Source organism: Tyto alba, unplaced genomic scaffold (genome assembly GCF_018691265.1).
Source record: "Tyto alba isolate M040663 unplaced genomic scaffold, T.alba_DEE_v4.0 Super-Scaffold_19, whole genome shotgun sequence".
In the NCBI taxonomy this organism is placed as follows: Eukaryota; Metazoa; Chordata; class Aves; order Strigiformes; family Tytonidae; genus Tyto; species Tyto alba.
The window spans coordinates 5,846,576-5,870,898 of NW_024881281.1; the positions used below are offsets into that span (position 1 = coordinate 5,846,576).

General features: G+C 53.8%; 2 protein-coding genes across 4 annotated transcripts in view; one reads left to right on the plus strand and one right to left on the minus strand.

The window, feature by feature from the left end:
- FAM222B (family with sequence similarity 222 member B) overlaps positions 1–12,053 on the plus strand; it is a 37,952-nt gene extending 25,899 nt beyond the window's left edge. For 2 of the 3 annotated variants that reach the window (XM_032983372.2, XM_032983377.2), the window contains exons 2-3: positions 952–1,079; positions 7,768–12,053. In XM_032983372.2, the coding sequence (XP_032839263.1) occupies positions 998–1,079; positions 7,768–9,353 (1,668 nt within the window). In that variant the 5' untranslated portion in view covers positions 952–997 and the 3' untranslated portion in view covers positions 9,354–12,053. The remainder of the gene's footprint in view (positions 1–951; positions 1,080–7,767) is intronic. The other variant, XM_032983395.2, reaches the window with a different exon arrangement.
- Positions 12,054–17,431: 5,378 nt separating this feature from the next.
- On the minus strand, positions 17,432–23,165 carry TRAF4 (TNF receptor associated factor 4). Its single transcript, XM_042791846.1, has 7 exons — positions 22,997–23,165; positions 20,449–20,500; positions 20,022–20,126; positions 19,763–19,924; positions 19,144–19,305; positions 18,913–19,068; positions 17,432–18,561 (listed from the first exon to the last, which is right to left on the minus strand). The coding sequence occupies exons 1-7, from the start codon at positions 23,137–23,139 to the stop codon at positions 17,929–17,931; spliced, it is 1,413 nt and encodes a 470-aa protein (XP_042647780.1). The 5' UTR covers positions 23,140–23,165; the 3' UTR covers positions 17,432–17,928.
- Positions 23,166–24,323: the final 1,158 nt, after the last annotated feature.

Here is a 24,323-nt window from a genome sequence, read left to right on the forward strand (position 1 = left end):
AGCTTGGCTCAGCCATCCCGTTTCCCAGAGGTTTCTGAAGTGCTCGTGGCTGGCTGTGGCTTGGCCCAGTAGCTGTAGCAGGGGGGACCTGAGCAGGGGCTTGAACCAGGTGACCTCTAGAGACCTTGTTCCAACTTCAGTTTCTCTCTGTAGTTTTAGTAACATTGGGAGACTTTAAGCCTGAGTTTGCTTTGTTGCTGGGATCCCTCCCTTTGTATGCCCGTAATGTGATTTGAGGGTAGCTGTGCAGTGTTTATATATAAAGAGCTTTAGTGCTCCGTGCATTTGCTTTGAGATTTGATTTCCTAAATGCTGAACCTCTGCAGCAGAGGATGGTGGCACCTCTGCAGCTCCTTTGTGCAGAAGGCACGTCTTGCTGTTTGTCTAACCCAGAGCCGTGCAGGTTAGCGAGTCTCCTATGAAATGAAGGAAGTTGTAGCCATTCATCTTTCAGCCTAATGGACCACAGAAATTACAGGCTGTAGCATGCAGCTTAATCTTGCCACAAGGCAGTGCGCTGCATACTTTGCCTTCAATTTATGCATGCCGTGCCTTTTTATTAAATGTAAAAGAGCAGTTGACAGGATTTCTCCAGAGGACTTACTTTGGCTATACCTGGTAGATAGCCAGCGCATTTCAATATATAGTAAAATGAATGATGGTGGTTTCTTTGCCATTCATAACCACCACCTTTGAAATTTGAGGGCAGAGTTATGGATTATCCTCTGTGTGTCAAGCAGCAGAGGAGAGTGAGATGGCTATTTCAGTTTTAACTCTGCAGGTGATACTTGTTGAAGTATTTCCGCTGCTGTTTCGAGATGCAGTAAGGGCTGGAGTAGTGGTTGCGCATCTGTGCTTGGTCAGGCCTTCACCCAGGGATGGCTCTTTGCCGCTTTCTTTTCTCTGTTCCTCCTTGTATTATAACTTTGAATTGTCTCTCTGTTGTTGCAGTGTGCAGAGGAGTGAATGCCCCATGTTGTGTTAGTGCCTGTCTGCCATGCTGGCCTGTCTGCCAGGACCAGGTGACCTCTCCTTTCAGCTTCTTTCTTACACGCAGATGAACACTGGACTTCAGAAATGTGAGTGACGTTTTGTCTGCAGGATGTGGTTAACTGTTAAATCTGGCTCTGGTACAGCTGTGACATAAACATTTAGGATACAGTGGAAAAACTATTTAATGTTAGAGTCTTTCTTTTGTTATGCCTTCAAGGCATCCATCAATAATGGCTCTGCGAAATCACTGTGGAGTTTCACGTGTGTGCAGCAAGCTCTCCTCTCTTCCTGGCTTTATAAAGTTTAATTTTAACCACAGCAAGACGAAATGCAAGTTAGGTTTCTGTGAGATTCGTGCCTCTTTGCTGAAAACATTTTGTGCTAAAAGTGTACCAGCTGACTTGCTTCTTATCACTACTTTTTCCTGAATCTTTTTCACTTCCATTCATGTAATTACTCACAGACACCAATAAAGTTGGATCCGGCTCATACAAACCTTTTGAGGTCAGCAGCTCTGTTGTTCTAGATACCTGGGGCATATACTGCAGATATTCGTGATCTAGCCCAAATTACCAAAGTTCAAAGTTTCCATCTTCTTTCTGATGTCTGTTTGGTGCCTCTGAAAATATGCCTGCAGAGTACTCTGATAATTCTTTTGATAACTTAAGTCATTTTTTTGATACTTGTATTAGTATTTTTAAGAACAACTTATGCTTGAGAACGTAAGCTTACTGGCAAGAGATTTTAAAAAAATCTTACTCTCTCTCCTCTTTATCACTGAAGTTGCACATTGATTGTTCAGCTGAAATTTCAGAAAGACCAAGGTTTCTATGTAAGATCTGTGTACTTAGTTCTCAGGGCTGTGACCGGTCTCTTGTATTTGAAATGTGCGTTGGGAGATCTTCATACCCTCAGTTTGCTAATGGACTTGTTGCTCTTTAAAACCAAGTAATTTACAGTCCAGTGGTAGGTAAATTGTTAATATTGCAAAGCTTGTGATGCTACTGAAAATAGGTAAAACAATTTTGCAATTAAGGGTGACATGCTTAAAGTGCCGGTCCTGCCAGAAGCGAATGACATTGTTCATGTACACACATGTGCTCCCCCACAGCACTTGCACAGCATTTATGCCAACTCCAAGGGCTTGGTAATTGTAATGACACTTTCAGCATTATTAAAAAGCTTTACTCATGAAAGGACTTCCTTAGATGGCGTGAAACTGGGCATTCCTCTCCTTTCTCATTCCCATTTCTAGTTTGAGCTCTGCTGACCGAAACATGCTTGTTCAAAAGGTAGGCTGTAGTGGTGAGAACATCCGTAGGTCCTTGCATTACATGAAGTGTCTTTGGTGGATCAGAGAGCTTAGTTCTGAAAGCAAATTGTTGAGGTTGGCATGAGGGTAGCTGTGCATAAACCGGGTATTTGCTAATTACACATTTACAAGGCAACATGCTGGTATGTGGGCCGTTTCTTAACCTGATGGTACCTGATGCTGTTTCCGAGAGCTGCTGATCCTTGTGCTGAAAGCATTGCTGTATCCTGCTTAGTGAAGAGCTTTGGGTACTGCATTTAAAAGAATTTAGGACATAAAGTAGCTGGCAGGCACTGGCTGGCAGTGGTAATGCTCAGCTGTTCCAGTTTGTTCTGATTTATGTGGAAAAGGAAACTGCTCGTACAGACCTTGCTCACCCCAGCTGCAGATGTGTGTAAGATTAATTGGTGCATTTCTCTCCATACTGTATATGCACAAGTAGTCTAGCCCCTGGCCAAAGGAAAGCTGAGTTAATGAGCATTTTTAATGAACGGTGACTTGTGACTTTTGATGGGGGGTTGGAAGCAGCCTTTAATAATAGTGGTGTTGCTTTTATAAAAGGCACAGAACTCCACATGATAGCCTTTATTCAGACTTACAGTGTTTGTATTAATAATTTTTTAAGAGTAGTTTTCTGGATCAGACTTTTTATTAACTGATCCACTTAAATCCACATTAGCTTAATTATCTTTTTTTTTTTTTTTCTTACTTTCAAATAAGAGGCTTTTTTTCTCAAAGATGGTCCGTGCAGTAGGAGTTCTGTACATTAATATGCACATATTTTTTCCTTTAGAAACTGATCACTACAGGACTTCCAATTTCAGTATTTTTCTTTGAATTCCAGCCTGCATCACAGGAAGGGCTAACCCTGAAATCCACCCTTACCCACGCAGGGGATTTCTCACTGACTCTCTTTTGATATTCTCTTCTTCCTCTCGGTGACTCCAGTATAAATCTGTCCTGTCAGTTGGGATACTTGAGGCAAGACTGTTGGGGCAGTGTCCGCAGCCACTGTGGGACATAGCAGCACTGCCACAAGGCCTGGGAGAAAAAGGGTGATTTTTTGGTGACAGTGATGCAAAGTCAAGGTGAAAGGTGCTTCTCGGAGGGCTTTTGGGGGGGTGGGAACAAAAGAGAGAGAAGAGCAGGTTGGAACTGAATATGAGGTCATCAGTTAAATTGAGTCCTTTCTAGGGGTGAGGGCTCTTTCTGTAAAGCCTGTAGAGAAACTGCTGGAATTCTTACGCAGTAGACGGGCACAACTGGTTTTTGCTTGTCCCAGTGCAGATGCTCTCATTAGGATATGAATCCTGAAGGCCTGTGTGTATTTTATTTAATGTTAATGAAAATTTAACTTTAAGCAGTTTAAAAAGCACTGGGTTTTAAAGCCTTAATGTGAAATGCACTTAAAAGATGTTACATTAGTGCTGAGGTGAGGCAGAGGAACATATCTCCTTTCATGATAAAAATGGCTCCAGCGGTGAGTCGCGCGCAGGAATGTGACCAGGTGAATTGGTTGCCACGGGATTAACAGCAGCGTGAACTTGCAGCTCACCAATTTACTGGAGTAATTGCTCATATGCAGAGCTTTACCTTATAGAAAACATGAAATAATTACTTTTCAGCAAAAGTATTCTGCCTTGCATTTACCGTTAGGTAGCTTTGTGGACCTCATCCCATTGTTTCCTTAATGTAGCTTGTTCACCTGCCACCTACCTCATCATTTTATGGCCTGATCCAGAATTTTACACTTGCTCACAAATGATGAATGTATTTGAATACCACCATTTTCTTCTGGTCTGTTCCAGCCGGTTTTCCATTCACTTAACTACCAGACCTAATTGTTCTTTACTGGTTTGTAGCATATTTCTATGGGATACTCAGACTCTTGCTTGCCCTGTAATACCTTTCTCCTTTCTCCTAATTTTTTGCTGCCTTAACTGTTACAGTCATTGAGTCTTGCCTATGGAACTACTAAGCACATTTGAAGCAGTACATTCGGGCCCTCAGAAATACATCACCGTCAGGCCAAAGTAGAATGGCTGAGTTAGTCCATAGTAAAAGGAGCGTAATCTTAGTTGTACAGAAAACAGGCACTGCTTGAAATGGTGGTTGGTTTCAGAAGATACTGTCCAAGGGATTGAAAAAAAGGTTTGCCACTTGGTAGGATGCCAAACTTGACGTTAGTGCGTCATTTGAGTTTAGCTGAGGGGTTATTTTCACTTGTCAGAGGAAGGAGTTCTTCCAGACTTGGGATTAGAGATGTGTTGTAACTGAGAGCTGCAGCCTGTTCGAACTTCAATGTGTTTGTTAGCTGCTTTCTAAAAACTTCCATTGCAGTTACTATGTAACAGAAAAATAGACTCTTGGGTAAAAGAATATTTAGTGTATCTGTTCAGTGTTTATATTTACCACTCAATTTGCTGGTACACCTATAGAAACATAAACCAGACTGGGAAGTTTTTATGGTAAATATGTCTTAAAGTATCTCCTTAGTTTTTCATCTGAAAAGAAAAGCTGTATGTGACAGTGGCCATAAGCGTAACATAAACCATAATATAGACAGGTGTGAGTCCCTTTGTCTGTTGTTGATGGTTCTCCTCTGGCTCATGATGAGTTGCAAGGGTCATCTCTCGGGGAAGAAACAGAACTTAATGAGGTGGGCAATGCTAAAAATAAAGGTTGGGAGTTCATGAAGGCCTTGGCCATTAAGGCAGGGCAGTACTGGCAAACGCCATTCGGAGGCTCTTCTCTCTGTTAGGAGCGTAGCAGCTCACTCAAAAGGAAAGATATAAACCACCTGCCTGCAGCCGCAGGTACAGGGTTATGAACAGAGAGGATGTTCGGGTTAATATCAAATGAGCATTTCCTTTGATTAAGAGAAAGGGTGGTATGTGCTGGTGTTTGGGCAGCACGGGGAGTAAGAGTATAACTGGCGCTGTGGTACGTGCTGTGCTAGAGATGCAAGACAACGTGCTTGCAAAGCTGCTTATTTCACAAAAGGTATTTTTAATATTTCTATAATTATAATTTCTTTTGGTATCCATCCTTTTTTCCATTTTCTGTCCCTTACTTTCTGAAAGCGAGTGCTCTTGGAGCAGTGCTGCTCTCCCTCACCTGTGAAGACTGGAAGCTGTAGGATGCAAAGAGGGAGAGATGGCTGGTCCTCCTGCATGCAGGAGTCTTTTGGATGCGATTTGTGTAAGAGAATCAGAGGTGGATTTTCAGGAGGAAGAGCTGTTTGCCTGGGAACATCAAGCTCTTTGCTGGAGCATTATATTTCCTTGGGTCAAAGGGCCAGATGTGGGGCTGGAGTGATCTTGAGCTTTGGAGGAGCTGGCTGCCACGTTTCCCATCCTTTCAGCACAGCAGCAGATGGCATGGGGATGCTGAAAATTTTAGCAAAAAGGATGGGCCTTTTTTTCCAGTAAACTGTAAGGTGGGGAAAAAAAAAAATCAAGCAAAAGGAAAATTGGATTGTCAAAGCTGCAAGCCATTATTTGAAGATTATAAAATCACTTCTAAAGCAGTAGTCCCATAGGAGTTAAGCAGCAGAGCTGTGGTAAGGGAACAGCCCCAGTCTCTGCTTGGAATACGATTATAGCGAGAGAGGCACAAGCATTTCCCTAGATTTCTGAAGTTATTTCCAGAAGCAGTTTGAGCTTGTGGGCAAGGTAGGTATCTGGTAATTGGAGTCAGTGAAACCACGCCCCTGTCTCCAGAAGTCTTTTGTCTGTGTCTGGGGAGTAGCATGTTTTTTAATCTTGTGAGGTAATCACGTAATTTTGCTGTGTGATACGAGAATGCTGTCCTTAGCGAGGTGCCACATGGAAAATTCAGCTGAAGAAATAATTGCAAGCCATAAAAACAATGCACGTGTAGCCTCCTTCCATTTGCTGAACTTGGACTGACAAGGACTTCCTAATGGACAAAAAAGACACTCAGCGTGGTTTCAGATGTCAGCATCTAGAAAAGAACTGGGATGTAAATGGAGGCTTGAGCTTGAAGTGCTTCATATGTGCGTTGGGGTTTGTGGCAAGATTTTGGGAGCAGGGGGAGCTACAGGGGTGGCTTCTGTGGGAGGCTGCGAGAAGCTTCCCCTGTGTCTGATAGAGCCGATGCTGGCCAGCTCCAGGACAGACCCACCGCTGGCCGAGGCCGAGCCCATCAGCGACGGTGGGAACCTCTGGGATAACGTATTTAAGAAGGGGAAAAAACTGCTCAACTGCACTTGGAGCAAGGAGTGAGAATGTGTGAGAGGAACAGCTCTGCAGACACCGAGGGCAGCGAAGGAGGAGGGGAGGGGGTGCTCCAGGTGCCGGAGCAGAGATTCCCCTGCGGCCATGGTGAAGACCATGGTGAGGCAGGCTGTGCCCCTGCAGCCCGGGGAGGTCCCCACGCCGGAGCAGGGGGTGCCCAAAGGAGGTTGTGACCCCGTGGAAAACCTGTGCTGGACAGAGAGGAGCCCACACTGGAGCAGGTTTGCTGGCAGGACTGGTGACCCCGTGGGGGGACCCGTGCTGAGCAGTCTGTTCCTGAAGGAGGCACCCCGTGGGAGGGACCCACGCGGGAGCAGGGGAGGAGTGTGAGGAATCCTCCCCCTGAGGAGGAAGGAGCAGCAGAGACAACCTGGGATGAACTGACCACAATCCCCACTCGCCGTCCCCCTGTGCCAGTGGGGGGAGGTAGAGAAAATTGGGAGTGAAGTTGAGCCTGGGAAGAAGGAAGGGGCGGGGGGAAGGTGTTTTTAAGATTTGGTTTTATTTCTCATTATCCTACTCTGATTTTGACTGGTAATAAACTAATTTTCCCCAAGTCGAGCCTGTTTTGCCTGGAATGTTAATTGGTGAGTGATCCTGCCCTGCCCTTATCTCGACCCATGAGCCTTCCATTGTATTTTCTTTCCCCTGTCCAGCCGGGGAGGGGAGTGACAGAGCGGCTTTGGTGGGCACCCGGCGTCCAGCCCGAGTCAATCCACCACAGCTCAGTTCCCACCTCAGCATTACATGGGTTTAATGTTTAATTCACAAATTTCTGATTTTGAATTACACGGTAAAGATACTGAGAATGGCTTGAAGAGCCATGGGGAGGCAGCCTTAAATTAGGAGAATAGAAACTAGCTCACCCCTGCAAGCCAGAAGAAATATTTCAGGCTGGGGACAATCCGATGTTCATAGCATGTTACCTATTCTTGTCCAACTGTAAACACACTCTGATGAAAACACTGGTTTCATTTTGCTCCCCTTAGGCAGGTCTTGCCTTAAGCTGAGCTGGGGGGTTGTGCTGGTCACCAGGTAATAAAGGGAATGAGGTATCTGGTACACAATCTGCTGGTCTGGGAAGATGAAGTTCTTGCCTCTTGATTCCTTGGAGATTTTCTACCCTTGTTGTGCAGCTGTCTTGCCCTGGGGTTGATCCCTTGCTTACCAGAATCAGTATTGACAAATTTCCTTTCTCCACAGGGGACACTACACAGAAAATGAGATCTGCACAGTATCCTACCCCAGCAGAATTGGATGCCTATGCTAAGAAGGTCGCCAACAATCCACTGACTATAAAAATTTTTCCAAACAGTGTCAAGGTTCCCCAGAGGAAACACATACGCCGTACTGTGAACGGACTTGATACTTCGGGCCAGAGGTACAGTCCCTACCCGTCTCAGGCCACCACGAAAACGGGCCTCCTGGCGATAGTGAAATCTCCAGCAAAAGGAATTCTCAAAGACTTTGACGGGACACGCACGCGTCTGCTGCCGGAAGCGATGATGAATCCCCCTTCCACACCATACGTTGCACCTAGCACTTTAACCCACCCCCAGGCGCTTGCTCGCCAGCAGGCTCTCCAGCATGCACAGACTTTGCCGCACCCCCAGAGTATACCGCAGCCACAGACTTTGCAGCACCCTCAGGGTATACCACAGCCACAAAGCTTACCGCACCCTCAGGGGATACCGCAGCCGCAGACGCTGCCGCACCCTCAGAATATGCAGCAGCCGCAGGGCTTGCAGCATCCTCAGACCATGGCACACCAGACTCTGCAGCACCCCCCGAATCCTTTGCTGCAGCCGGGTTTACATGGAAGCAGAAAGATGCCGGATGCAGATGCGCCGCCGAATGTGACCGTGTCTACCTCAACCATTCCCCTCTCAATGGCTGCCACCCTGCAGCAGAACCAGCCACCGGACCTGAGCAGCATTGTGCACCAGATTAACCAGTTCTGCCAGGCCAGAGCTGGCATTAGCACTACCTCAGTATGTGAGGGACAGATTGCAAACCCCAGCCCTATAAGTCGCAACCTGCTTATCAATGCAAGTACCAGGGTATCTACTCACAATGTCCCTACACCCATGCCTTCCTGTGTAGTAAACCCTGTAGATCATGCTGCTGCTGCTATTCCTCCTGCCTCTGTTAATGTGCCCATGGTGAATATTAACAGGGTGCCGCCCGGGTACCAGAATGAAATCAAATCGGTCGCGTGGAACCAGCACCAGCTTGCACATCTGCAGCAAATGTGTGGGGATGCTGCTGGGCCTGCTGGACTCGCAGGGAAGCACCCTCAGAGAGAGATCGCGGGGCAGAGTTTTCCTGGCAAAGCTTCAAACTACCCTCAAGAACTGTGCATGGGCCAGTCGTTCAGCTTGAAGCCCCCCATCGAGAAGCCCACGCCTTCTCCACCTGTGAACGGGTTGCAGGGACCCTTGCCATACACCAATGGGCACTATTTCCAGCCCATCTGGAATAACATTCTGCCCACACCCAACAGTGACAGCTCTGGGTCCCAGGACCTCGCCATGCCTTTCCACGGGGGACAGCCAGCGGGAGCGCCACTAGATTGTGCAGGGGGAACTCATTACAGAGCTGGAGCTGGCCCATCCAGCCAGAATAATGTGATGCAGACCATGGATTACCTAAGCGGGGACTTCCAGCAGTCCTGCTTCAGAGATCAGAGCATGGCCGTGCTGGGAAAAGTCCATCGGCCTCCCATGAACCGAGCACCTGAACCAACCGATAGTCGAAATCTTCATATTCAACACCCAGGGTATAGATAGGCTGCAGTCACTTTCACAGACAAAAATAATAGGTTTAGTCTTAATTTTAATTAATAAGCAAGGCATTTTTAACTTGCAAACTTGTGTGATCATTATAGTAACCATTGGAAGAAGATATACTGTATATTTAAAAGCTTTGCTTACATGTTATCTATCTCCTTTATGCATCAAATATTTAACATGCCTTTTGTGTCAAAGAATTTCATTACACTACTTCACGCCACAGCTGTTTCCTCACCGCAGAATCCCCTTTGTGCAGCTTTTGCCTTCTGCTTAGTAGCTACTTGCTGGACTGATGTTGAGTTGCTGCAGGCTTTCGCAGTTGCATCTGTTCGCCAGGTCCGTCAAGAGCGAGGTAGTGTAGCTGCTTAAATTTCCATCTCAATTTCCTCTGAAGATTAAGAGCAACAGAATTTGTCAGGAAGCAGGGCTTATTTTCAACTCGAGAGCCCATTTCATTAATGCATTAAACATTGACCATTTGCACTGTCTAGAGGCCTATTTAATTGAAAAAGAAGCTTACATTTGAAAAGAGCTAGCTAGGGGTATGTATTTAGGCATTAATATAGGAAGAAGCTTTTCAACTGTTTCTTGCCGAGATGCCTGCATTTATTGTTTAGACTTTGTCCAAAGTCAAAAGTCTCTGGCAGATTTTTCTGGCGCTTTTTTTTTTTTTTTTTTTTTTTTTTTTTTGTGGACAGGGTATGGAGGAGGGGGGAATGGCGGTTGTAGGACACAGGCAGCACAGCTGCCCCAGGTAGCTGCCTTTTCTTCCGCATCGTATTTCCCTTCCCCGCTCCCCTTTCGCCAGCCTCAGAGCTAACTTTGTCTGAACCCCTCGCTGCTAGGAGTCTGGCCGCCCTGATGCGAAGGGAATCCAGACCCACTGACAACTCCTAAAAGGGTTCAGCCGCTTCTCCGGTAGCTAGAATTAATTTCAGGGTGAGGAGAGGTCGCTCGAGCCGGTGTGCGGCGCAGTGGGCGGGCGCACGGGGCGCGGCCCCCCCTGCGGCACCAGTGCCGGTGGGCCGGGGCGGCCGTGGTGGATCTGAAGCTGAAGCTCCACTCACGAGCCACTGTGGGACCCAGGGTCCCGCGTTCCCCTCCATCCAGCAGGTTTAATGGAGCAATTCTCCTCCCTGGGAATGAGCGAAGCTGTTTATACCATCTCTTTTTTCCCAGGGTCTCGGTGCCTAACTCCTTCTGTCCCTTTCCCATGTCACTTCTAGCAGGTAGTCGAGTCAGTGACCGTAGGACACTAACTATCGGGTGACCTCAACGTCTCGCTCTCCTCGGTGTACCGAAACATACCTTTCCTTTCTAACAGCCGAATCTGTTGTGAGTAGAAAATTTCTCATCTCTGTTAATGAGACTAATACTTGAACATAATGATCACAATCAAGTTTGGAAATTAAAAAAAAAAAAAAAAAAAAAAAAAAAAAGCATTGATTCTTTATATGTACACTGGCTAAAAATATTGCTCTACACTGTAACTTTTAAGTGTAATATTTCTGTATGAATGTCGCCTGGTAGTGTGGGTTTGAGTAGCATTGTGTATGGGTGAACCCACTGGCCTCTGCCATCCACTGGCCTCCCTCACAGCCCTTCGAAAAACAAAGCCTTAAGTATTTGCTCCTTGAACTTTCCTTAACGAGCATGGTTTAAAATCTTAAGACATCATACAAAATTTAAAAAAAAAAAAAAATAACAAGTTTTGAAGTGACGTCATAGTTGGCTAGAGATTCTTAAAAGTTTTTCGTAAATGGAAAAATTAGAAAACATTTATTTGTATTTTTTTAATTTAGACGTGTAGTCCTGGGCTGTAACAAATATTTAGGTTTCAAAGCTTAGCAGAGTACGTTTTCTGACTCCTTGCGTAAGTTAGTACACTTATATCATGTCATTATTTAAATTCTTTTAAGTGTACTATAAACCGTTCTTTAGTGGTAACTCTTTAGCAAAGTTAAGCAATTTGACTAAAGACGGATTAAATTATGTGTTGGCTTGTGTTGCCTTATATTTAAAAAGGAAAAATTGCCTGATTGTGTTATGCCAAATGATAGCAACATGAAGTCCTAATTTATTGTTTATAATCGTATTCCTGCAGTCTTTGTGAAAACTGGTAAATATACATCTATGAAAGAACTAAAATCCTGAGGCTTTTCATGCAATATTTTTCTGAATACATTCTACTGGAAGCCAAGGTTCGAGTCTGAAGCTGCTTCCCTTACAGTCTCCCCGCCGTCGTCCCCGTCCTGCTCCCCCAGGTCGATCCAGGGCTGTGCTATGACTTTGACCTTTCCTGCCGAGTTAGTTCCTGTAAGGTGTTCTGCTACCTGAATTACATACCTTTTTACTAAATAAAACATTGGCATCTCCTCTGTTCAGTAGCCTGCTGCAAATCTCAACCCAGACTGTTACCAAAAGCTAATTTTTTTTCCTCCTGCTCTTCTCCCGAGAGAGGGACAGGGTAGAGTCCCGTGGTGTTTGTGGAAGCGGCTTCGCTGCCGGGGAGGTGTTGGCGTTGGCAGCTCGCTGTGACGCGCTGGGGATGGGTCTGCGCGGGCAGAGCCACGACCTCTGAGACTTTGCCCTGGTGCAGCAGGACCAGGAAGCAAAAATACTCCTGAGACTCCTCCAGGTGGGACTTCGCTTGAGAATTGGGAATCATTTTACTATTAAAATATACTGAAATACTTCCTTTTGTTCTAGGAGTGAGATTTTTCTTTAAACCAACCCTTTGCACTTCTGCAGCAGCCTGTTGCTGATGGGCTCGCCTTTCCCCCTCCACCTCCTGTAAAAAGAAACGCAAACACTGACCTGCCTCCTTCCCAGGTACAACTTTTGAGAGCGGACACGGAATCCCGGCCTGGGGTGGCCCTGTCCCTCAGCAGGGTGACGGCGGTGGTCGGGCGTGCGGCGGGAGGTGTGCTCTCCTGGAAACACTTACCCACGGGCAGTTTTATTTCGCGCTTTACCCGGTGCAGAAATGAGAGTAACCTAAAGGCCAGGGGCTCACCTTCCCCCCGGGACCCCGACGCAGGTGGTCGCCTGCCTCTGGGCTTCCCGTCGCAGCGCTCAGCTTGTCTTTCTGTCCCATCTTCTCGTCTGTGGGTCAGCAGCTTCCCGACCTCTGGCTCCAGCACAGGGCTTCTCTCCCCCTGATGGGTCCTGGGTGCTCGCAGGTGGCAGTTCTGCTCCTTGAGGAAGGAGTAAAGTCTTTTCAGATGTTTTCCTGAATTATTTACGCTGCCTCAGCAGCACTGAAATCTGTCCCCTTTACAGCACCACACTGATTTAGCAGAATATTGTTATTCTAATGGTTCCTGGCAGCTCCCTTGTGAGCTGGAGGTGGACGTGAGCTAGTTCCTAGGGGATAAGCATGAAAGTGGTGTAAACCCTTCCACGAGGAAGCTTCCATCTCTGAGGTGTCTTGTCTTTCGAGCAGAAGCTTTGAAGCTGTTAATTCGCAAGCCCAGTTTGTTACAGCCCAAAGTTAACATTTTATAAAGCCACTTGTGAATTTTCTTTAAGCTTACGATGTGAGAGGTGTCTCCGTGGGACTTGGCCGCTCCCGTAGAAACCAAACAGAAATGTTTGCTGGGGCTCACTGGGGAGAGAACTGAGAATTGCTGCTGTATTTCATTAAACCACAGACTGATTACAAACACTGCTGCTTATGTGCTACGGGTATGAACTAGGATTTTACTTTTTTTTTTTTTCTTGTCTGCAGGAAAAATAAAAAAAAAGAGAAAGAGAGACCTGGTCCCTCTGCCCCTTCTGCTGGTTTTATGCTGCGCGAGTGCGTGGGGCTTGGTCAGCAGCACGGGGAGGCACAGCGGCGTGGGGTGGGTGCTTGTCCCAAAGGGAATTTGGGGAAGGGTCTCTGTGGGTTTCTAGGATACAAATACATCGGGCACAGCCCGGCTGTCCTCCGCTAAGAGCACCAGGAAGGTCTGGGAAAACAAGAGGTACAAAATCCCAGAGCCAGAAAGGTGCTGAAATAATTATTAAAAAAAGGAGGAGCTGGGGAGGTGGTTTAAGTCCTGTCAAGGTGAACTCGGAGAGATTTTTGCCAGTGTTCTGCAGGGCTTAGGGCTGTCCTGCGCCCTAAATGTCCGTTTTCTCCAGCTGGGAGGGAAACGTCGTGGGGAGACGTAGGGCTGCTCCAAAAGCTGGACCTAGAAGCTACAGCCCTTCAATAGTGCTGACCTAATAGTGTGTGTAATAAGCAAAACTCCTGAGTTTATTAACATAACACTAAATACAGAATTTTAAAGGGGATTTGTGACATTTGTAGACCCCGTCTGGAGGATAGGAGCCATGAGGGTTTTCTCCCCTTTCCAGTGATCATGCATCTGATTCAAGCTGCCTGCTTTCACCTCAAGAACGACACAACTCGGAGCCTCTGCGTTTGCTGCAAAACATCTGAGTGTTGAAATCCCTCTGACAGCAAACTAACACCTTTCTGTTTCCAGTGTTCCCCAGATACTAAAAAAACATACTTGGCTCCCACATGCTTTTCCAGGATTTTGGGCTAAACCAGGCAGCTTAGCCCGGCTAAGCTTAGCTGGGAAGAGCTCGGTTTGCCAGGAACGCTGCACCGAGAGCAGCCGCTCCGTCCATCCGCCCCGGGGAGACGGAGCTTCAGGACCCTCCTCTCCATCGCTGGAGCTCCTTCAGTGTCTGGTTTCTTCGTCTGTCCCCCCGACAGGAGGGATCCCTTCTGCAAAGCTGCTTCGGGAGACTTTTACATTGTCTTTGCAGCTAGTTAGGCCTGTTTACTGGAGCGAAGATCTGGGGCGATAATGAGCCAGCGGAAATTCTGGCGTGAGCAGCTGCTGCCACCACCAAGTCGTCACCTGCAGCCACAACTAAGCCGAAGGCTTCTGGCAGATGGCAGAGTAAGATCCAACCTTTTAAAACTTCTCCTTTAGGGCCAAACGGGGTTTTCTTCCAAAGATTTAATTGCTGTGTTTGGTCTTTTTCCCCTACACTGAGCTCACCGTACTCTGGCGGACGGTCGGACGAGCCCAGCGCTGAGTTTGATCCGCGGTAGGCAACGCGCCGTGACGGCGGCCGTTCAGAGAGGAGCAACGTGCTGCAGATGCTGCAAAAAAATGAGAGCTGAAAAAAGTCCTGCTTGATGTCGGGGTCCTGGAGGGTCCGTGGTGGGGAGGAGCCAAAGGAAAGGGGCACGTTGAAATCGGGGCTGGGCTGGGGCGGGGGGGGGGGGGGGCATGTGTTGGACACCCTCTAGCAACAGTCGCCTTTTGGACGCTCTTCCAATGCTCAACAAGGCCAAATTGCAATAAAATTGCTGGAGTATTTTATCTAATTAAAGTTAATTTCAAGGCAATTGGGTACAAACCATTAATTCAGCGGGGATGGCCGGTAGCCTCAGAGATGAGCTAAAACTGAAGCAGTGAAATTGCACCAAGATTTAAATAGTCCCATTTCTTCTTTGCCCCCCTCAGGGCCCTTGATCCTGGGGAGGCAAAGGGCTGGGGAGGGAGGGGAGCCCAGCTGGGCTTTTAATAAAGCAAATTTGTCTTACATTTTTCTCCTGATGAAATATTAATGTCTGGTTTAGCCGTCTTGCCTAAGAAGTATCAATAATCGGCACGAACCTCAGTTCTACCGCATGAGCGGCAGATGAAGTGGTTTTGCCCCAAAAAATTCTCCCCGTCTCCACCCCTAAAGGTAAGGTGCTAAAAGGATTTGGTGTTTACTTAGATAACGGCATCGCCGATGGGCTTGCGGTCTTAAAGAAGCAAAGGCCCAGCCCCTGCCCCTTTACAATAGCGCTTTCCTCTCGGGGGTCTTGTGAAACAGGGGGCCAGTGGCCAAGCTGCGCTGGCCTGATGGAGCAGGGAGAGAGCTGGCAGGTTCTGGGCCTTTGGAATAAATCTTCAACAAGTTTCCAGGAAGTTTTATTTCTAAACTAGACATTAGAGGCTAAATTTAGTAACAAATCGATTTTTTTTTCCCTCTCCCCCGTGAATACGAAGAGCATCTCCTCCTCCCGCTTCACAACCCAGGGCTGGGGGCGGGGGGGGGGTGTGTGTGTGTGGAATTTTCTCCCCCGTTTTCTGCGCCCCCGTGAAGGTTAAGAGGTGCTCGACGATCCGGCTGACGTTTCCAGGCCGGCACCGCACGGGGCCGTGCGTGCGCCGGGCGAGGGGAGCTGGTGCGCGGCGCTCAGCGGCGCAGGATGAGTCCCGGCTGGGAGCTACCGGAGAGCGGCACCGGCGGCAGGCGTCACAGCGGCGATGGGAGGGGGAGAGAGGAAAAAGGGAAAAGAAATAAAAAACCCAACCAACCGAAAAAAAAAAAAAAAAAACAACCAAAAAAAAAAAAATAGGGAAAGTAGAGGGTTGTAAAGCCCTGGGCTTCCCGTGAGCACGGGAGCTGCCGCGCAGGCTGCCGCCAGCATCGCTTCACCGCAATAGCTGAGGCGTTGAGTTCAATAATCTGTGGATTTGGGGTTTTGTTTGGTTTGGGGTTTTGGGTTTGGTTTTTTTTTTGTTTGTTTGTTTGTTTTTAAGGTCGCAGGTGTGCAGTGAGGCTGTCAACGCCCTGCTGTGTGGCCTGGCTATCGGACCAGGACAGTTCTATACAGGGGGGGAATGTTTTTGTATATACATGCACACACATTAAAAAAATAATAATAATAATAAATAAAATGTATATAATAAATATAAAATATAAAAAACAGGACAGCTCCTGTACTCTGTGTATGTGTGTCTATGTGTGTGTCTGTAGCTGTACATATGTACATACATATGTGTGTATATATACACATGTATATATGTGTACATATATGTAGATGTATACATATATATGTATATATACACCTGTGTATATGTACCTATACATATATATGTGTAGGTACATATACATATATATGTATATGTACATAGATATGTATGTGTGTATATATACACACACGTGTGTACATACATATACACATACACATAAAAATACACAAATGAAATGTATACAATCAATACAAAATACAAAAATACAAACAAAATATGCATAAATAAAATATATGCAGGGCAGGCACTAGCTGATGCTTTTACCCCTATTGAGTTCAGACCCTGTCAGTTGTAACCAGGTGGAAAAACAGGTTAAAGGTCTATAGGAGCAAAAAAAAAAAAAAAGAAAAAAAAAAAAAAGAAGAAAGGGGGAAAATGCAGAGTCACAGTCTGGCAGGAGCCAGGGCTGCCTATGGGGAACCCCCCGGGACCAGCACTGAGCACTGGGTGGGCTCTGGGCAGCAGAGCAGGCTGATACGGGGCACCAGAATGGGCTGGCACCAAGCACCGGTGGGGGCTGAGGGGGCAGCTGGTGCCTGGGGGGCCCCGGGGTGCCCCCCCCACACCACAACCCCAGGGCAGCCCCCGTGTCCCCCCCCCAGGCTGGGACACATCCAGGGGGAGATTCTGGGGGGAGGGAGGGATGGGACAGGGTGTGGGGACACCCCAGCAGCACTAACCTCCCCCCCCCACCCCCAACCTGGCCAGGGTCCTGGGGTGCAGCTGATTAGGGGCTAATTATGTTAAACCAGGGCAGCACTAATGCAATTGGGGGGGGGGGGGAACGGACAGATGGTGACACCCTCCCCTCCCCAGTTGCTGCTAGGGCACCTGGAGGGGGACAGACACCCCTGGGGCCTGATCCAGCCAGGTCCCCCCAAACTGTCCCCGTGCCCCCGTGCCTTTGTCCACCCCCCCCCATGTCTTCTCTGAAGCCCCATCTCCCCCCACAGCTGTAATTACCCCAGCGCTAATGAGAGGCCATGGAGGGGGGGTTGGGCACAGAACACCAGCACCCCAAGGCTGGTGACACCCCCTCCGGCATGTCCCCAATGCCAGCGATTACCAAATGAGCCCGTGTGCTGCCAGGTCAGGGATTAAACCCCACTCCGTGCCCCCCAGGCCAGGCTCTCCCTGTCCCCAGCACCCCCAGCTGCACCACGAGCACCCCCGTGCCAGCAGGGTCTGGAGACAGGGGTGTCCCCCCCATCCCGCTCCCAGCCGGCTGCAGGAAGGAGGTTCAGGCAGCCGTAATAAATACAAGAAAAGTTTATTGAAAAAAAAAAACAACAACAAAAAAAAAAGAGGCAGGGAGGGGGCAGCGGGCCCCGGCCCCGGGGTAATAAATAACAAACGTGCTCCCGGGGGGCATCAGCTTACAAAATATGGCTCTGGGCAGGGGGGGCCCCTCAGGGTCCCCAGGGAGGCTGGCAGGGGCTGCCGGGCACCCCGGTGAGGGGCTTGGGGGGCCCGGCCCCCCGGCAGCCCCAAGCACCTGAGAAGGGGCTGCCCTGGGGGGGGCAACTGGGGCTGCAGCGGGGTCCCAGCCCCGGGAGGGACAGGGGGGAGCAGCCCCCCCATCCCTGCCTACCTGAGAGCCGCCGGCTTCGGCCACGGCAGCGTCCCCGCGGCGGGGACCCGGGGAGGGGGGGGACACTGGCTGTGCGGGCAGGGGCTCAGCACCACTTGGGGCACCCCCCGGGTGGGTGCTCAAATCAGGTCCTGCCCCCCCCCCCCCCCCAAGGCACCGGGGCTCAGGCCAGGATCTTCTGGGGGATCTCCACCGAGGCTTTGATGAAGATGGCGTTGTCCCTCACGTAGTTCCGCTTCTTGATGTCCTCGTGGGAGATGAACTTGGGGTAGCCGAAGCCCAGGGTGCTCTCGTCCAGGGAGCTGCGCGAGGCTCCCGGCTTCTGGAAGTTTTTCCAGTTGGGATCGGGGTGGAAGGTCTCGGTGATGTGCTGGGGCTTGGAGAGCGAAGGGTCGCTCTGGTCCAGCAAGGAGAAGGTGACGCGGTAGGAGAAGGGCCACTCCAGGAGGTTGTCGTACTCGCCCGGCAGCACGCGGATGTAGACGGAGAGGTGGCTGCTCTCCCCGCTCCCGTTGCCGTTGAGGAAAGCCGAGACCTGGAGCTTGTAGCCGTATTTATGGGTGTAGAAAGGGGGGCTGAAGAACTCGCAGTTGCTGCGGGCTTTGGCCTCCTGCAGCTTGCGGGCGTAGTCGGCGATCTTCCAGATGAGGGTCCCGTCGCTGCTCACCGACAGCTCCTCCACGTCCCGCCGCAGCTCCAGGATCTCCTGCCGCTGCCGGCTGACCAGGGCGCACACCATGCCCAGGTGGGCCTTGGTGCTCTCCTCCAGGTGCCGGCCCATGGCCAGCTTGGGGCACTGCGGGGACAGTGGGACCGTCAGCACAGGGCTGCCGGGGGCACGGGACAGCGTGGGGACCCGGGGTGGGACAGGACGGAAGGGTGCCGCGGGGATGTCATGGAGATGTCGGAGCATGGGGTTACAGGAGCAGGACGGCACAAGGATGCCGTGGGGACACAGTGGGGGCACAGGGACACCTGGTTGGGGTGGCCTGGGGACACCCAGGCGGCAAAGTGGCACCGGGGTGAGGCAGAATAAGGATGGGGACGCCACGAAAGCCACATGGATGGGGCAGAGCAGAACAGGGACACCACAGGGGACGGCACGAGGATGTCAGGGCGGGATGGGCACGGGGCTGGGGACACTCACCCGGTGCTTGCAGCCAGCTTCCTTGAAGGGACACAGCAGCATGGCAGTGTTGCAGCTGTCCTTGAGGTGGGTGGGCACATCCTCCCGGGCGATGTTGGGTGTCCCGCACTGGTTGGGGCAGGGCACGGGGTACCGGGGACACTGGTACTGGTGGTTCTGGGGAAGGAGAGCAGCCGTCAGCCAGGGCTTGGGAGCCAGCGGGGGCGAGGATCCCCGTGGGCCCCGTCTCACCTGGATGGTGTCGAAGACGAACTCCTTGGCGCAGTAGGTGCAGGGCTGGGTGCGCTTGGGGCACTCGGCCAGGGTGTGCTGGGACAGCAGGCGCCGCATCATGCGGGCCCCGCACTTGTTCTCGCAGTACACGCTCTCCTGGGGACACGTGCCCTGGTGGCCCTGGGGACAGCGGCAGCAGCGTCACCCTCCGGCTGCCCTCACCGGCCAGCCCTGCCAAGGGATGGGGGGGCCGTGAAGTGCCCCCCTCCCCCCCAGAGCCAGGCTGTACCCCCCACAGTGTCCGCCACCGAGGCTCTGTCCCCATGCCCAGGTTGTGCTCCCCGCCAAGTCTCACATGGTCCCCACGGACAGGTTGTGCCCCCCACCCCCGGTGCCCTGCCAAGCCGTGTCCCCGTGGTCCCCCCCAGTGTCCCCCCCCATCCAGGCTCTGTCCCCCACGGTGCTCCCCATAGCCAGGTTGTTCCCCCCACGGTGCCCCGCCGCCCACCCACATCCCCACACTGCACCCCACATTTCACCCTTCAACCTGCCTACAACCCCACGATACCCCCAGCCATTCCACAGCCCCCCATGACACCCCTGCCAGCTGTGACCCCCCCCCGCTCCCCTTGCCCACCTCGAAGGCCTCCCCGGTGAAGTCGCTGGCGCAGAACTCGCACTTGACCCGGCGCTTGGGGCAGCCGTGCTGGACGTGCTCGGGCAGGTCGCGGCGGCTCAGCTTGGCGCTGCACCGGTTGGGGCAGGGGATGACATTGAACCCGCAGGTGCCGAGATGGGCCTGGGGGGCACAGGGACGATGAGGGGAGGGCCAGAGGGCACGGCCTTGACCCCCCACACACACACACACTCTGCCTCCCCATCCTGCCGGCTCCTACCTGGAGGTGCTTGATGAGCCCGCTCCAGCGGCAGCCCTCCTCGCTGTGGATGCAGCGGATGGCCAAGCTCAGCACCTGCGCCTCCAGCTCCGGGTCGGGGTAAATCTGGAGAGGCAGCGCTGGGGTATCAGCAGCCCGTGCCAGGCTGCGGGGGCACACGGACCCCCCCGCCCCAGCCTGGCCGGGAGCCGCGGGCACGCTGCCCGGGGCCGGATCCCCCCCGCCGGCACACGAACAAGCGCTCTTTGTCGGGAGCGGGTTTCCGTTGCGGCACAAAAGGCTCTCGCTTCCGCATGGGCGCCCGTGCCAGGCCGGCGCGGCTGTGCCAGGCGGGTGTGCGGAGCCCGGGGCCGGCCCCTTGGCGGGGGGCACAGGTGACAGGGACACCCCCTTGGAGAGGAGTACCCCGTCCGCGTGCCAGGCTCACCTTGGCATAATCCAGGGGCAACTGGTCCTCTGGGCACTTGAAGACGCCTTCGCTGCAAGACACAGAGAGGGGTCAGGATCACGCGGGGCTGGGGAACGGCGTGTCACCGGTGGCACAGCCACGGTGTCCCACGGGGTCCCCGCCATCCCACCCTAGGACATTGGCGCTGCCCTTCCAACCGCCGAGCACTCACCCTGTGCCAAATCCAGCCGCTGCCCTTGGGGAACCACAGCTCTAATCCTGCTCCATCTGTCTGAGCTGGGAAATGCCCCCGCCAGACACCCCCCTCCGGGCAGCCCCCCCCTGCCCCGAGCCGGGCACCGTGGCTGCAGTCCCTGGGGGCCTGGGCCAGCCGCTGCGAGCGTGGCACCATCTGGAGCCCCCCCCCAGCCCCCTTGGGATTAAGACAGGGTGCCGGCAGCTGGCCCGGAGCGGTGTCAGCGAGGGCCAAGGGTGCCTGCAGCCCCAGGTGCTGGGGCCCAGGGGAGAGGGGGGGAGCTGGGGGTGGGGAAGACACACACACATAACAGCTGGGCGCCAGATGTGCAGCCCGGACCCGCAGCCCCGGGGCTCCTGCTCCACAGGAAATGGCCCCACCAGCCACGGCAGTGAGCTGGGATGGGGGACAGGGAGCTGCCCTGGAGGGGTCCCCATCCCGCTGGGCCCCCCAGGATGGGGTGCTCTTCCCGAGAGCCGTACCTGAGGTGGGAATGGCCCCCGCTCAGCTCTGGCCTGCGGAGGGGAAGCGTGGGATGGGAACGGAGCCAAACAGGCAGCCTGGTCTGTGACACGGCTGGCCAGGAGCCACCGTCACCCCCCGGCCCTCACGACACCGTGCTCGGGGACAGACCAGGGTGGCACCTCACACCCCATCCCCGACAGACACTGGGGTGGGAGGCCGTGGGTGCTGCCGCCAGGGACACGTGGGGACCCGGGGGCTCTGGTGTCCCTGAGGTGGCTCCGGACGATGCCCCGAGGTCACCCTGCCCTTGGCAGGCACCGGGGCAGCCAAGCAGATGTGAGACAGCACGGCGGAGCCAGCGGTGCCGCCTGGCACATGCCAGCCTGCGATGCCCGGGCACAGCGCGGTGACGTCCCCCTGCAGTCCCTGTGGTGGGGGGGACCCAAACGACCCCCAGGAAAACCAACCCAGCTCCGTGGGGTGTGACCCCCGTGGGGCATGGCCGCATCCAGCCCTGCCACGTGCCCCGGCTGTTTGCAGCGGGTGTTTCCGTGGGAGTCACCAGGCACCCGCTGAGATAAGCTGCTCCCAGCCAGGGCTGGGCACCCAACCCTTTCCGGGGAGCCCACGGCTGGTATCACCCCACAATTGGCATCGCCCCACGGCTGGCATCACCCCACTGTGATCACCCTGCCGCCCTCCCAGGGGCTGCTGGCCTCTCCTGCACCCCGTGCACGGTGTCGGGGTGCCAGGGAAGTGGGCTGGCGACCCAAAGCCAGCGCCTAATCCCCGACAAAGCCTCAGCCCATTCCTCACGCTCCGCCGGGCAGGGAATGCGCTGAGGCAGCGCCCGGGGGGACCGTCCTTGCCTCTGACCTTCGCGGCGTGCCGGGGTGCAGTGAGGTGATGGGGTGGGGGAGCCCCCGCACCCCTCCAGCACCCACCCCAGCACCCACCCCGGCACAGATGGCTCAGCCTGGGAGATCCCCAAACCTGAAGCTGGTGCAAACGAGGGGGGTCAGTGCGGGGGGTACCCCTGTGTCCGGCCACCCCGGTAGAGCCGAGGTGCCCCCGGGGGGGATGCGGGAGGGAAGCAGAGGCGCTGCCTGGCCCAGGCCCCGGGGAGCACCCAGTTTCGTAGAAACCGGCCCGTGTCGGCGGTGCCCGCGGGGCCCCCGCACCGGGCAAAGGTCGCCTCGACGGGGCGAGGTGCAGCTGGAGGCGGCAGCGGAAACCGGGGCTTTGCACCGCCACAAACCCGGCCTGGGGGGGGGGGGGGGGACGGGACACACGGACATCCCCTCGCTGTGACACCGTGGGACCCCCAGCCAGCAGCGGGCCTTGGCACGTCCCCTGGTCCCTGGGTGAAGTGGGGGGGGGAAAGGAAAGGGCCCCCTTCCCCTCGCTCTCAGTGAGCACACACTCACCAGGACGCGCTCACTCGTGGGCACGCACCTCGGTCGCTCCCTCCAGCGGGGTGGGGGTGGGGGGGGCAGGAAGGGGTTAAGCACACATCTTTGCAAAGCGCTCGAAACTCGCCGCTCTGGGCTTCACCCGGCCCTCCTCTTCCTCCTCCTCCTCACCGAGAGGGGCCACGGGCCGCTGCACCCCGCGGGGCGGCTGTCACGGGCTGGGCGCGCCCCGCATCCCCTCCCCGGCCCGGGGCACCCCCCGGGACACCCCGCACCCCTCCCCGGGACACCGGGCTGGCGTTGGGGGGGGGGGGGGGGGGGGAGGTGGTGAGAGCACCCGCTGCCCTCCGGGGGTGCCCCCAGATCGGAGCGGGGGGGGGGGGGGGTGTAAGGGGAAAGGGGTGCGCGGCGTGACGTCACGGCGGGGTGGGCGTGACGTCACGGCGGGGCTCACCTGAGGAACTCCTGCAGGCAGGTGTCGCAGAAGCGGTGGCCGCAGGTGGAGACGCGGACGGGCTCCCGCATGGGCTTCCCGCAGAGCGGGCACAGCACCCGCCGCCGCGGCCGCTCCAGCAGCTTGTAGTCGTAGCCCGGCATCCCGCCGCCCCGCTCGCCTCCTCCTCTTCCTCCTCCTCCTCCTCCTCCTCCTCCGCGCCCCGCTCGGCTCCTCCGCGCTCCGCGCCCGGCTCCGCCCGAGGGGCCGGGCAGGGCGGTGGAACCGACCCCGAAACCGCCCCCCGCCCCGGGGCTCCGCCTCCCCCCCCCCCGCCGCGCCCGCACCGGGGGCTGGAGCGGCCCCGACAGCCCCGGGGGGGGCAGCGCTACGGGCACGGCCTTTCTTGGGGTGGGGGGACACACGCACACACACGGACACACGACACACACCCATCGGAGCGGGGACGGTCACCCCGGTGACTTGGGGATCGTCGGGTGGGGAGCACATCGGGCACGGCCCCTCCGGGGTGGGGGACCCAGCACACCCGGGACGGTCACCGCAGGAGTTTGGGGAGCATCACATCACACCCAGCCGCCGCGGGGGCTTGTGCAGAGCCACCCCCTCCCACCCCCACCCGGCAGCAGGCTCTGCTGGCCCCCGGGTTAACACTGGCTGCGGGGTGGGGGGACACACCGTGCTGTCCTTGCTGGCCCCCCCCCACGTCCCCTCTTCAACGGAGCTGGCTCAACCCGGGGTGCCCTGGGGGTCCTGTCTGCAGTGGTACCCCCGAGCAAGGCCCTGGGACACACACACACACACACACACACACACACAGGGCTCACACACACACACACACACACACACAGGGCTCCCACAGGGCTCCCACACCCACTCCTGCCTCAGAGAGTGACCCACGTCCCAGCCATCACCCACAGCAGGGTAACAGTGGAGCAGAACACGGAGGGGCTGCCCTGAGCTCCCCCCCCCCCCTGCCACAGAGCAGGGGGGACGCGTCCTCCTGTGGCTTCATCTTGTTGGGAGCTCATGCCCCAGGCTGCAGCCCGCCAGCCTCTGGTTTCTAACCTCCTAGCAAGAGCTTGGAGGAAGGAGAATAAAAGCAAATCTGTCTGGCTCCAGCCCCCACTTCACTCTTTCAGAAACCAGAGCAGCATATGGGAGTATTTGCCCCTTTCCCTAGAGATGGAGACGAGCAGATGACAGGCTGCGAGCATGTGTTAGTCCCACCAACGCACGCTCCAGCCAGCTTCCCATTAAGGGCGGCAGTTGCTCCAGCCCCAAATGTTAGCAGTTTTCAATTAGCAAATGGCAGAGGAGAGGGATTCCT

Excerpts from the sequence above, each read along its gene's own strand:
- TRAF4 (XM_042791846.1), bottom strand. The coding sequence starts at position 23,139 with ATGCCGGGCTACGACTACAAGCTGCTGGAGCGGCCGCGGCGGCGGGTG. Across the intron at positions 20,127-20,448 it reads TGCCCCTGGATTATGCCAAG|ATTTACCCCGACCCGGAGCT; the intron begins GTGAGCCTGGCA and ends CTGCCTCTCCAG. Across the intron at positions 19,306-19,762 it reads TCACCGGGGAGGCCTTCGAG|GGCCACCAGGGCACGTGTCC; the intron begins GTGGGCAAGGGG and ends CGCTGTCCCCAG.